This window comes from Podarcis gaigeae (genome assembly GCF_964106915.1).
Source record: "Podarcis gaigeae genome assembly, chromosome: 5".
NCBI classification, from domain to species: Eukaryota; Metazoa; Chordata; class Lepidosauria; order Squamata; family Lacertidae; genus Podarcis; species Podarcis gaigeae.
The window spans coordinates 7463744-7478034 of NC_139681.1; the positions used below are offsets into that span (position 1 = coordinate 7463744).

General features: G+C 46.8%; 1 protein-coding gene across 3 annotated transcripts in view; it reads right to left on the reverse strand.

Moving 5' to 3' along the window:
• Positions 1-9493, reverse strand: part of NTF3 (neurotrophin 3) — a 62329-nt gene extending 52836 nt beyond the window's left edge. Inside the window, exon 1 of one of the 3 annotated variants that reach the window (XM_083738893.1) lies at positions 8895-9493. Coding sequence is in view for 2 of the 3 variants with exons in the window: in XM_083738891.1 (XP_083595017.1) it covers positions 8891-8911 (21 nt within the window). In the remaining variant the exon portion in view is untranslated. Of the gene's footprint in view, positions 1-6360; positions 6706-8890 lie in introns of those variants that run through there. The other 2 variants (XM_083738891.1, XM_083738890.1) reach the window with 2 other exon arrangements.
• Positions 9494-14291: the final 4798 nt, after the last annotated feature.

Sequence of the window (14291 nt, forward strand, 5' to 3'; positions counted from 1 at the left end):
AGTTGCACATTTTCACTTGGGTGGTTTGGATTCTTGTTCCTGATAACACATGGTGAACTCTTACAGTATTATGCTCTGCCCCAACCCCACCCCACCCTGGAAATAGGCGGGCATTCTCCTTGCATCTTCAAGAGAGTTCACGTAATACTGTCTCTTAATGTTCTGCTCTCCCTTCCATTCAATCCAAACTCAAATGCTTTTGGGAAAGTGAGGGTGCTTCTGGGACTCCGCTGCGCCAGTCAGCTGCAACGCAAGCTGTCTCGCAGAATACCATCGCTCCCTTGGGACAACATCACTGCAAGGAGAGCGAGGATCAATGCTGCTCTGGGGTTCCCCATTCCAGTGGCGTAGCGTGGGTTGTCAGCACCCGGGGCAAGGCAAGTAATTTGCGCCCCCTAACCCGTGGATTTGCGCCCCCCAACTCTAACCCCCAGATGTTGCGCCCGGTGCGGCCGGCCCCCCCTGCACCCCCCACGCTACGCCACTGCCCCATTCTGACCAGCAGCACAGTGCAAATATGCAAGATGGCAGCAGACCTTTAGGCCAGACCCTTCAGTTATTACTGTGTGCCCTATCACACTGTTTGGAAATTACTGCCTTAGCTTTGTGCCTCAAACCCAGTACCTGCTCCTCCTGAACAGAACTATGGCTACCAATGAAGCAAGTTCTGATATGAACTGCAGGGGGTGGATTCAAGCAAAGCAATTGAAGGGATTTTGAGGGGAGCCTGGAGCATTTTAACAGGATGAGCAAAACTTCTCAAGTGGGCTTTGTGCATCTTTCCATGAAATTTGACTCCTTTTGCCTACAAAACATTCCTGTCCCTCCAATTTCAGCTGGCTGAGATAGTAAATATATCATCTAGCTATTAGCTTCTAGTTCACCATCTACTACCCAGGCTACCAAATGCCTAATTTGTTTTTATTACGTTTGTATGCAGCATACAGGGTTAAACCACAGAGCCTAGGACTTGCCGATCAGAAGGTCAGCAGTTCGAATCCCCATGACGGAGTGAGCTCCCGTTGCTCAGACTCAGCAGTTCGAAAGCACGTCGAAGTGCAAATAGATAAATAGGTACCGCTCCAGGGGAAAGGTAAATGGCGTTTCCGTGCACTGCTCTGGTTCGCCAGAAGCGGCTTAGTCATGCTGGCCACATGACCCGGAAGCTGTACGTCGGCTCCCTCGGCGAATAAAGTGAGATGAGCGCCGCAACCCCTGAGTCGGCCACAACTGGACCTAATGGTCAGGGGTCCCTTTACCTTTACCTTTATGCAGCATACATGGTTGTCCCTACCTCTATAGTTTATCTTCACAACAACCCTGTGAGGTAGATGAAGCTGCTAGAGAGAGTAACAGACTCATACTCACACCCTGTGAGCATCACTGGCCAGTGGAAATCTGAACTGTGTCTCCCCAGTCCTAGTCCAACACACAAATCACTTTTTTGAGCTATTTTGTATACAGATGATAGATGTGTTAAATGCTCGATGAAGCACACTGAAGTGAAATTTTAATATTCTACTTTATCACGCACACAAATCTGTCATGAGAAAGACTAGATTTGGGGCAATTCATATGTTACCAACAACAGCGTACAAACTGCTTCCATTCAGATCTCTGTGGCGCAATGGGTCAGTGGGTCTGGCTGTTAACCAGAAACTTGATAGTTTCAGCCCACCCAGGGACAGCTGTGGACCGGATTCCTGCATTGCAGGAAATTGGACTAGATGACCCTCAGGGTCCCTCTCAACTCTACAATTCTATGATGATCTACAATGATGGCTTCTTCCCACACTAGTGATCCTGTTGGGAACATGGTTCCTTACCATCTTAACAGATGGTCAGACAGATGATTTCTGCTTTGAATGGCTTTACAAAAAGAACTGGACAAAATTCACGGAAGATGCAACTTTCATTGATAACTCTGATACCTAACTCTGAATCTCCATGTTCAGAAGCAGCGGCCTTCTTTTGAGTACCAGATGCAGGGGGTAAAATGGCAGTCATCTTCCTTCAAGCATCTGACTGGTCAGTGTTAGAAACAGAATGCTCAACTAAATGGGCAGTCTGTTCCATCAAGGCAGTTCTTTGCACTTAAACATCACAGTTTTCTCTACCTTCACATTTTGATGGTAAAATATTCTGACATCATAGCCAGTTTACCTCATGTTTTCTTCCGTATTAAATACCAGCCCAAGTTCCCATTTGGCCCTTTATTCCTTCTTCTCCAGTACTAGTGTTTATCACCAAACAAACTTCCTTTGCAAATATATTAAAAGATACTTCCAGGGTGAAGCAATACATGATTCCTTGTTCTATTGCCATACTTTGCCAGAGTTCACCATCTCTACAAACAACTGCAGCTGGCCTGTATCCTCAGATATCAACTACAGTACCACCATATCTTTTTATTACGCCCTGTATTATTACCACAAGCATCTTACAACACATTGCCATTTGCAGCCTTGTGTGACCCTCTGAACACAGGTCACCTGCAAACAGCCTCTTGTCCATCATTTCTCCAGAGAATCCATTACAGTCATACCTCTGGTTGCAAACATGATCCGTGAGGGAGGCATGTTCACAACCCGCAGCGTTCGCAGCCTGAAGCGCCGCGTCTGCACACGCGTGTGACACGATTCGGCGCTTCTGCTCATGTGCAAGCACCAAAACACGGAAGTAACCTGTTCCGCTACTTCCGCTACTCGAAAACGCGCAACCCACAGCGTTCGTAACCTGAGGTATGACTGTATAACAATATTATGAGGTAGGTTAGCCTGAGAAATAGAAACCTCCCTAAGGTCATCCAGTAAGCTTGGTAGCAAACTGGAAATTTGGACCCAGGTCTCTGCCATTCAAGTCTTCAGACACCATACCACATGGGCTCTCAGACTGATGCAGCAATGTTGCCATTAGGATTAGCAGTGAGGTGCATTGCAGGCCTCTAACTTCAACATTACTCCTTAACTGGTTTTATCCTCCAGCAAACCCCAACTCAAGTCTGCAAATCAATTCACTGCAATTTCAACATAATGGGATTACCTGATGAAATAGGTCACTGCATGAAAGAACACAATATGCCTATTATTTTCCAAGGTGCCATGACACTTTCCCCCCAGGGTTTTCCAGATCTTCAGGAAAAAGACTATGCCACTTCAGAATTCCAGGTCCTTACTTAAGTGAGAGAATCACAAGAATGAACATTTTCCTACATCTGAAATAATGTCCTGCTTCTGGAAAACTAATGTCATGTCAGGGAGACAGGACAGTCTGTCAATTTATCTAGATGCAGTCTTCTTCTTTTTTACTAGCTTTGTGTGGAGTTGGGGCTACAAACACACACACACACACACACACACACAGTGCTGCAGTCCCAGAAGGCTACACTGGGCTTTTCTGTAAACATAATTCAGTTCTTGAAGGCTTTCTTTTTGGTGGCTACTAAAAGCTGTCACATTATTTACATAGTAATAAATAACTTTTATTATTTGCATATTTATATTATTGTGTGCATATATAGCTACATACACCCAAGAATCTTAAAATTCAAGTTAATATCTAAATGTTACTATGCCTATGCGGCCCCAGAAAGTATTAACGCATACCTGCTTTGACCACACTGTTGAAATGCAATCAGGATAATAACCGGTTTATATGCTTCCAGAGCATACTCAAGGAACAAGGGGAGATTACTCTGCATATTAGTGGGGAACAAAGGATTAGCGAGTAAGAGTTTATAAATAAAAAAGATCTTTTCAGTACTAGAACCTAACACTATATATCACGCGAGCAACCTTTGTTCCCCAGTTGCCTTCACCTTCTCTTTCCATTCAGTGTCTTCTTCCACTCTTTATTACAAGCGTGGACCATTCCTTTCATTGTTCATTCCCCACGCCTAAGGGAAATTTGCACAGATCTTTTAAGTGCTTTTACTACAAAGAAGACCACCCTTCCTCCGTATCCTAGCCTTCCCACACCCCCACCTTTCCTCCTGCTCTCAGAACTAATGCCCAGGGAAAGCTGTCCCTCATTAACAAACAACTGTGGCTTGTCTTCCCACTGAACATTAAGGAGGGACATTAAGATACGCTCCGCGCAGGCCTGAGCCCCAAGCACCTCTTGGAAGTGCCACAACTTCCCTTGATAGCATTCTCAGCAGTGTCAAAACATTCAAGTCTGAATGTGTGTCCCTCCTGTATGTTGGATGCCAGTGAGCACACCTGCTCATTTTAACCTCAGGCCATAGCTGTCAAGCGTCCCTTATTTGGCGGGACAGTCCCTTATCCCAGCGTCATGTCCCGCTGCTGTCCTTTATTGTTGATGTCCCTTAAATAAGCTACTGAAGGTAATAGGGCACTTTCTATGTCCAGCTGTCCTTTGTCAACAACAAACAGTTGCTGTTTTTTGTATTGAATATATGCTATATGGTGATTTATGGACCTAATAGGTATCTAAAGCCATTTGCATGCAACAAAATATGTATTTTATCAAAGTAATTGTTGATCCCTTATTTTGGCTGCTGATCCCTTATTTTCGAGGCTGCTGGTCCCTTATTTTCAAATCTGTAAGTTGACAGCTATGCTCCAGACCAGATTTGCACCATACCTCTCCAATTTCACTTTGCTTCCATGTCAGCCCCAACTACAGCAAGAATCGGTTCCACCTGTAGTTTCCTGCCACTGTCTTCCGGTCTTTAGGCTACCATCAGCTGGGGCAGACACCACAACCCAACCTTATTTACTTTCTACAGGTAGTATAATGATAATGAGGTCAGTAGACTCCAGTGGCAAAGCTTCCCCGGAGTCGGGACAGCACCGCTCCAGACAGGAAGCAAAAGCTTGCCAGAAACAAGAAAGCCAGACCTGTACACACACAAAAACGTGTGTGGGAGAGAAACAAAAGGGAACAGGATTCAGCCTAATCTTTTCCCAGGTGTGCCATTTTTTTTTATGCACAGAGAATTTTGATTTATTTTATTTCGGGGGGGGGGGGGGAGAGATTCAACATACAGACACACATACACATATACCCTGAAAGACTTCAGGCTATAAAAGGGTTTACTGCTCTTCTAAATTGCCACTTCTTCCCTAAGAGGCGTGTTTAGAGATTACAGATTACGTTGCATTATTGTGGTTTTGCAACAATGCAGCTGGATCCCTGGAATGTGGTGTTTTTTTATGTATATAAAAAATTGTTTTTGCAAAGCTTGCATTTTCTTGCACGCACGTGGTTCCCCCATCTGCCTGGATGCTGGGGGCGGTGGGGGGGGGGTTGAAGACCTCTCTGGAGATACAGCCTACCTAAGATCACCCATCCAGTCCGGCTCTCCCGCACGCGCCTCGCCCCTGCTATACCGCGAGGGAGCTCGCGGGCGCAGCGCGCAGCCTCCGCTTCGCAGGCGCTGGGACCCCTGCTCGCCTCTCCAAATAGCTGCGCGCAAAGTGACCGAAGAAGCCGCCCGCCAGCAAACTTCATTCAAACCCAAATCCTGCCGTCTGTCCGTCCGTCCGTCCGTCCCCCCCCCCCCCTTGCTCTTCTCTCCATCTATTTCGAGATCCAGACCAACTTTCGCCCTTTCCTAGTTTTATTTTAACGGGGAGGATTAAAGGGCTGGATCTGAAAAGTATCCAAACCATGTCAGGATTGCGCTCGCCTCTCGCCGCCTCTCCCTGCCCGCAAGCCATCGGGCTGAGCGTCTCCCGAAGAAGCTCCCGAGAAACTCGGCGACTTTTGCAGGAGCAGGAGCAGGAGGAGGAGGAAGGCGGAGGCTCCTGCTCGCGCGCTTTCCCTCGGGCGCCCCGACGGGGGGCTCTTCCCCCTCCGCACCCGCGCACAGGACGGGGGGCGCACTCCGCCGACCCGCGGCCGCGCAAAGCCTGCCTTTGATTTTCTGGAAAGGAGAATGATTTGCGCCACGCGGGACATTTTTTTTTGGGGGGGGGGTGTCCCCGCCTTCGTGAAAGGGGAGGGAGGAGACGACCCACACCTGGAACGGGCCGCGGGAATCGGAGTTACCTGGAGTAACAGAGACGGGGAGGGGGGTGGCCGGGGGGGAATCCCTCGCGCGCGTCTTCCTTCCCCGCCTGCTTTTGTTAGGAACCGAGCTTGCTCGATGTCTCCTCCAAAGCTTGGAGGGGGGGAATCCAGGGGACCCCCCCCCCAGACTTCCTCGCGTACATCCCGCTTTCCCTCGGAAGAGGACCCAGCTCCCCAACCTGGGCAGCCCCGCGCGAGTCCGGCGTGGCTTTTACTCGCGAGTAGGCAAGCCCGGTGCCCGAGTGAGGCCCAACCTCATCGGGCCAAGGGGGTGGGTGTTTCGGCCCCCTCCTCGCCTCCCTCCCGCGACCCCCGTCCCCTTACCGTGGCAGAAGTGAGCATGGCATCCGCGGGGCCGTTTGCAGGGAAGCCGACATGAAGAGAGCGAGCTGGCTGCGCAGGATCCGGCCCTTGGAGAGGCGCGCTCGCCCGCCGGCAGCAGCAGCAAGGACCCCCCCGCAACTTGCACGGCTCGGAGCCGAGAGACGAGCTGCAACCTCTGCGCCCGCGAACCTGAATCTGCGCGGCTATAAGAAACCCGCTCCGCCAGATGGCTCGCCGCCTTAACCCCTTGGCTGCCGCGCACTCCTCCGGCGCCGGCCCCTTGCAAATCCGGGCCGGGAAACACCAACAAGAAACTCTCGGGGCGAAGTTTTCTTTCTCAGGCTGCTTTTTTTGGGGGGGGGGGGAGGAGAGGAAGGGGCAGCGTTTGGGTGCTCCTCTTGCGCTCCCGGGCATTAAAAGTCATTTCAAGCCCTCGACTGGCATGTTTTACAAGGATGGGAAGTCGAGTTGGCATGAGCAAAGCTTGACCGGGGGGGGGGGGGGGAAGTGCGGTGCGTTTCCTCGGAAGCAAGCCCCACTGTCTCCCAGGAGACTTGCACCTAGGTAAGTGCGTGCAGGATGGCAGCCTAGAGGCCCGTCTCCCGCGCGTGCAAGGCTACCCGGAACCGACTTGCACTGCAGCCTGAAATTATTAGCATGCATAGCTTTCAAGAGTTGAGGCTGCGATCCTGAGCCCCTTTACCTGGCAGAAAGCCCTACCGAATTCTCAGTAGACATGCTTAGATTTGCACTGTTAATTCTCAGAAGAGATGCCACTGACAGCCCCCGGTCTACTCCATCAGATTAAATGGAGTTTGCGTCCATTTTAGTGGGTATAGGATTGCAGCCCTAACATCTATATTGACAGTGATCTACAAAAATGCACAGGGAGGCTGCAAATTGGTAGATTCTGTACCAAATACATTCAAAATATTGGGGGTGGGGGGTGAGAGATTTCTGACTCTCTCTTACAAATCAGATTTCAGCTTCTGGGGGCCTGCTTTTTCTCTTCTTTTGTTAATGCCTATAAGTCAAATGAATTCTACTGATACATATTTCACCAAAACTAGGCAAATGTTCGAGGTTTTATATGTAGGTGAAAATGGTGTGTGCAAAACGAGTGAATTCCTCATCATCAATAGCAAAGGCTACTTTCCCACCTCATTTTCCCTTGAATTTATCTCACTAGTTCACTAAGAATGGAGATGATAATTTTAGCTTGCATGCTTCTTTAATTCTCCCTCTAAATTTATACATGCTTATATCATCGGGTATGAGTGTGTGTGTGTGTGTGTGTGTGTGCGCGCGTGCTCTTTCCTCGGCCCAGATTAAAATAGAATGTGAAGAGCAAGTTACAACCAACATCTTTGAGGTCACAGAGGACGATTTGTTCTGAGCAAACTTTCCCAGCCAAATGTTGATGCTACAGAAAGTTTGTGCAGTTTGCATCCTTACAGAATAATCTGGATCGGCATACTTTCCTTCCTTCTTCCATGAAAAACTTTTGTCCATTTCTTTACCATTTAGATTGTAGACTCCTCGTGATAGAGATCAGTCTTTTTTGTCTTATCTCTACCCTTTCAAGTACACAGAGAGTGCTATGGTTATTGCAATAATATATTGTCTAAGTAAACCGTCGGTAGATCTTTCCTGTCCACCCTTCCGTTTTATTTCCTTGCCTATACTTTTGCACTTTTCATAAGCTTAAAATAGTTTCATTTAGGTGATTGTTCACATCTGCACATGCAGGGGATTATGAGATGGTAAAAAGGACTCCACCAGTTCAGATGGAGGACTTTATTATTATTATTATTATTATTATTGTTTCCCTATGCTACAAACACCATGGAAACAAACACCAGCACAGCAGGCAGACATCTGGGCTAAAAGCTTTATGCCAGTTTTCTATTGTCAGGGAAATTTTTTATATAGGGAACATTTGAAAATGCCACCCCAAATCTGACACCGTATGACACCGTAGCTCATTCTACTGCTGAGCATTGTATCAGTCCGGTGTGCTTCATGTGCAGCCTCAGCTTCTCAGCACCCACCCTCATATGGATATCAAACAGGTGAATGTTCATTCTTAAGGTTTTAGGATGCCCAGTGTCAGAAATGACTCTGTCACAAGAGTTATTTCTCATTTCTGTAGCCCAAGGTGTGACAAATGTCCTTTGAAAATGAAGATCACACTCTGACAATCACCATCTTTGAGACTTTGCAAAACACACACTGAATATAATTCGTATATCAATCAGAAATTGCACACACATATAGTAAATCATGCATATATCTAGTATATATATATATATATATATATATATATATATGCAGGTTTTGGTGTCCTCGGGTGTCTTCCCGTGTAAAAGTTGGGGTGTCTAGGCACTTTTACACGGGAAGACACCCGAGGACACCAAAACCTGCATTCCTGTACCCGTGAAAATCTACGAAAGCAAATATATATATATATATATATATATTCCCCTATTAATGAATTAATGTTTACGCTCCATATTTTTACACATTGTACCTGCCTCATCATCATCATCATTTTCACTGGTTGGGTTGACTTTCACGGAGGAGAAAATCTTCCTTTGCTGATACTTCTTAAGTAAACTTATTCTTCTGTCGTTCTCTGCTTATCCTCCAGTCTGTACGGAAATTTATCCACTCAACACTTTGCATCTTCCATCCAGAATGTAGTCATCATCATAATAATATTAATAACAACTTTTAAATAAAAAAAAATGGTTTGCTTGGAGCAAAAATGTAATGCTCGCAGCAGCTCACTCCTGCATTTAAACTCCTGCAAAAAAATGCTAGAATTAAAACCAGCTCTTGTCCTGAGAAATATGGACAGCCAAAGGGTTAGCCATTGGACACGTGCTCACAGCCTGGGAAACTGTGGCCGCCAGTGCACTCTCAGTCCAAACATAAGGGAAGGCAGTAAAGAGAAGCCCCCAAATCACTGAGCCTGCAGAGAGGCTGGCTCCCAGCAACTTGCATTGTTCGCAACTGGAAAGGTTTCTGCCATTCTCCACTGGTGCCTGTGGCCTCCTGCGATCAACGCCTTGTAATTTGAGACGCAACACCTAATCTTGCCAAATATGCATCCCTGGGTGGGGGTGGGGGAGGCAGGGTCTCTCTTCGCAACTCTGCAAAAGGGAGACAACCCGTGTTTCCTGTTTCCTCAGCTATAAATGAAAAGAAATGGCTTACTGCTTGGGTTCCTCCCAAAGGTTCCTCTCACTAGGAATCTTTTCTTTTATTTTGTTTTACAAACAGTTTTGAAAGATGTGGGTCTACAGCATTTTGAAAGCTGCAGAAATACTTGAAGCAAGACCAACATTTTCATAAGATGGTAAAAAAATCAATTTTGAATGTTTGCCAGGACAGGGATCTAAAGATAGGAGCAGATTCCACTGTTTGGGTAACTAAGAGCATGCTGCTGCTTCTTCTTTGGCAATCACTCGTAGCCGAGTAAGATTGTCTTCCATAAACACAGTTTTAACAATGAGTCCGTAAGTGACTGTGGAGGCCAAATTCTGGATCCACATGTCCTTCCACAGTGGGGACATTGGTTTCCAGGCGGGAGTTGATGACGGTGTGGATTTGCCAAGCGTGCCTTCCTCTTAGCACATTTCTCCCTTGCGTCCTGAGTTTGAGTTTTCTTCAAAGTCCATGACGCCTTTGGTAAAGGCTGTTCTCCAACTGGAGCGCTCGCAGGCCAGTGTTTCCCAGTTGTCGGTGTTTATACTACATTTTTAAAGATTTGCCTTGAGGCAGTCTTTAAACCTCTTTTGTTGTCACCAGCATTACGCTTTCCATTTTTAAGTTCAGAATATAGTAGCTGCTTTGGAAGATGATCATCAGGCATACGCACAACATGACCAGTCAAACAAAGTTGATGTTGAAGAATCGTTGCTTCCACACATGGAGTCCCTAGATGCACCTGTTTCAAATCCACCCATAAAATTGAATAGTTGTTGACTTCTGGTGGGAGGGAGAGTAAAGTGCTGCCCTTGGAGCTGCTGCAGTGAGGGCGATACTTGCCCACAACTCCTCATAATAGGTGACCTAGCCTCCAATGACCATGAAACTGATGTACAAAGCAGTGTTCATCTTTCCCCTTCTGAAGGCAGATAAGAGTTGGGGGATTTGGGGTACTCAGTGCAGGTAGGGAGTTGCTTTAGAAAAACGACAAAAACCCGCCATCCCTCCATTCCTCTTGCCCTGAAATTTATTGGGCATTTAGTTTGCATTTCAATTTTTTCCTGGATAGTGAATTGTAAGAAATATCTTCCACATCTTCTGTTATAGCTATTGATTTTGATACACTGTCATCTGATTGTGTATCCTATATATATATATATATATATATATTCCTATGGCTTAAGACGAGGACATACAGGAGAAATAGTATAAATATAATCTTGAGGGCAGTTGCCAGAGATTCCCCCTGATATGGAACCAACTGGAAATCTAAACAGCATGGCTTCCAAATGACAGAGGATCAGATAGTGAGAATTTGAGGTTAGGAAAATGGACACCACCAAGTATTTAAATTAATTGTTAATTAAAAGCTGTTGAAATAATGTGATGTGGCAATGTCGCAATGTAACACTAGGTGTCTGAAGTGTTGAGGTGGTGAATGGTTGGCTAGAATGAAACTATATGTAGCCCTGATGCTTACAAGAACAATCACAATTCTCTTTTTGGTAATTGTTAGCTTTCACAATAGCACCGCTTTGTGGTTGAAATATTGCATAGAAACTGAAAAGTGGGGAATGATCTGGGTGTTGTGAGCATGTTATGAGTACAAGTTAAACAAGTCTGTTGTGTTTCCATGGCGGTTGGCACTGATACAGACAAGCAGGCAAAACATACGCAGCTGCAATGGAAATTCTTTCATGAGAAGGGGGCTGCTGAATGATGAACAAACAGAAGAAAAGTGTGATGATTGTGACTGATTAGGGAAGGAGAGGAGAGGACCAGAGAATAGTTCAGGAACAGTTTTTTGGCTCTTCAATCATAATCAGTTTGAAAGATAGCTCTCAAACACTGACAGAAGAAATAGAAACCATTGCAGAAGCTTAAAAGTAAAAAATGGAAAATAGTAAGTTAACGATGAACCTTGGGATAATTGCTCCATGAAGGTATCTAACCACATTCCATGGTTAATTTTTAGTTGAAGATATACCTGGGTCAAGTCTGTCTAGTAACTCTAATCCTCTAACTTAAGAGATCTTTCTCATCCTTTTTTTGTGATTATTTAGTGGCGAGGCAAATGTGCTCTGCATTGGTTCAGGGATGTTTTCCTGCATTCTTATTACATATGTTGCAGTGTGGAATCTTAGTACTGAAAACAAATACAGGGTCTGAACTTTCCACTACTTTAACTCAGTAGGGATGGATAAAAGGTAAAGGTAAAGGTACCCCTGCCCGTACGGGCCAGTCTTGACAGACTCTGGGGTTGTGCGCCCATCTCACTCAAGAGGCCAGGGGCCAGCGCTGTCCGGAGACACTTCCGGGTCACGTGGCCAGCGTGACATCGCTGCTCTGGCGAGCCAGAGCCGCACACGGAAACGCCGTTTACCTTCCCGCTGGTAAGCGGTCCCTATTTATCTACTTGCACCCGGAGGTGCTTTCGAACTGCTAGGTTGGCAGGCGCTGGGACCGAGCAGCGGGAGCGCACCCCGCCGCAGGGACTCGAACCGCCGACCTTTCGATCAGCAAGTCCTAGGCGCTGAGGCTTTAACCCACAGCGCCACCTGCGTCCCAGGGATGGATACATCCCCTCAAATCCCAAATTAGCTACATTCTGCATAGGAAATAGATTTGAGGTGTTTGGCACTTGCATTCAATAATAATCCAAATCTGAGATCCTCAGTTGTGTCTGCCACTTCAGCCCCTGAAGACTGGCAAAAACTCTGAGTTCTCCCTGCTCACTCAGTCTCAGTCCCTGTTAAGAGATAGCTGCTTTTCCTGTCTTGAAAAGTGCATACAGCGGAAAGAGCAAGTTTATCAATGGGCCTAAAAATATCATATGATTCAAAGAGCTGAGGATCCCAATTCCAAGCAGGAAGAAAATGAGGCCACTTATTTTCCTGGCACAAGAATTAATCTCCATGTTAGAAGAAGTGGTATATGTATGAATTTATCTCCTACCAGGAAGCTAGTTAGACAAAGTTCATTTACTCAGCAGACAGTTTCCCAGGAAGGTAAGCCATTCTCCAAGATCATTTACAGGTAACCGGCTAAAAATAAGTTTATTGGGGAATGACAACAAAAAGAGCTGTAGCTGCAGGGGAAGGGATATGGGGCAGAAACAGTGGTACCTCAGGTTACATACACTTCAGGTTACATACACTTCAGGTTACAGACTCTGCTAACCCAGAAATAGTGCTTCAGGTTAAGAACTTTGCTTCAGGATGAGACCAGAAATTGTGCTCCGGGGGTGTGGCAGCAGCAGGAGACCCCATTAGCTAAAGTTCAGGTTAAGACAGTTTCAGGTTAAGTACAGACCTCCGGAACAAATTACAGTGGTACCTTGGGTTAAGTACCTAATTTGTTCCGGAGGTCTGTACTTAACCTGAAACTGTTCTTAACCTGAAGCACCACTTTAGCTAATGGGGCCTCCCTCTGCCACCGCGCTGCCGGAGCATGATTTCTGTTCTTATCCTGAAGCAAAGTTCTTAACCTGAAGCACTATTTCTGGGTTAGCGGAGTGTGTAACCTGAAGTGTATGTAACCTGAAGCGTATGTAACCCGAGGTACCACTGTAAGTACTTAACCCGAGGTACCCCTATATAGCGGACGCGGGTGGCGCTGTGGGTAAAAGCCTCAGCGCCTAGGGCTTGCCGATCGAAAGGTCGGCGGTTCGAATCCCCGCGGCGGGGTGCGCTCCCGCTGCTCGGTCCCAGCTCCTGCCAACCTAGCAGTTCGAAAGCACGTCAAAGTGCAAGTAGATAAAAAGGGACCGCTTTCTAGCGGGAAGGTAAACGGCGTTTCCGTGTGCGGCTCTGGCTCGCCAGAGCAGCGATGTCACGCTGGCCACGTGACCCGGAAGTGTCTCCGGACAGCGCTGGCCCCTGGCCTCTTAAGTGAGATGGGCGCACAACCCCAGAGTCTGTCAAGACTGGCCCGTACGGGCAGGGGTACCTTTACCTTTACCTTTACCCCTATATAGCTGGAGAGGCCACTCTCTGAAACCCTGGAAAGCGATTGCTAATCAGTGGAGACAGAATCATAGAGTTGGGAGGGACCACGAGGGTCATCTAGTCCAGCCCCCTGCAATGCAGGAATCTTTTGCCCAATGTGGGGCTTGAGCCCCACAACCCTGAGATTAAGAGTCTCGTGCTCTACAGACCTGTCCATGAACCAGTTGGATAAATGGCCTGACTCAGTGTGGGGCATCTTTCTACATTCCTGCAGGTGCCAAGAACATGCCCATGCGCTGCTCTTCCAGCTGTTTAAAGTTATTATATGGAGAAACAGTTTCGCTGCAGTTTTACCACTGTTGGGGATGCGTATTTATGGTTGCCAGTTTTTAATCTCAAAAAGAATCTGATCCCTGGATGGAATGCTGGGATTTTGAAGAGCTTGAGTTAGGACCAAACTGGACATGACATGCTGTGACATGCATCTTTTCCCCCCACAGTTTTGTTGCTATTTTTAAGAACCCCAAACAGATTCCAAAAGTAGCCTTAGAAAGTCGCTAGTTTGAGTGGAAGAACAACTGAGAGGGTGGGGGAAGGGGTGCTTCGCTGTGTAACTGGGACCATTTTCTCACCGAAAGCAGCTTCGGGCAGACGCTGTTTTGTGTGGGAAAACGGCGAGCAAGAAAAGCTACAGCAGACTCGCTTTCTCTCACTCCTACCCTGGCTGTTCCTCCACTCACAAGGTCCAAACCTCCTTTTGCTTAAATAGGA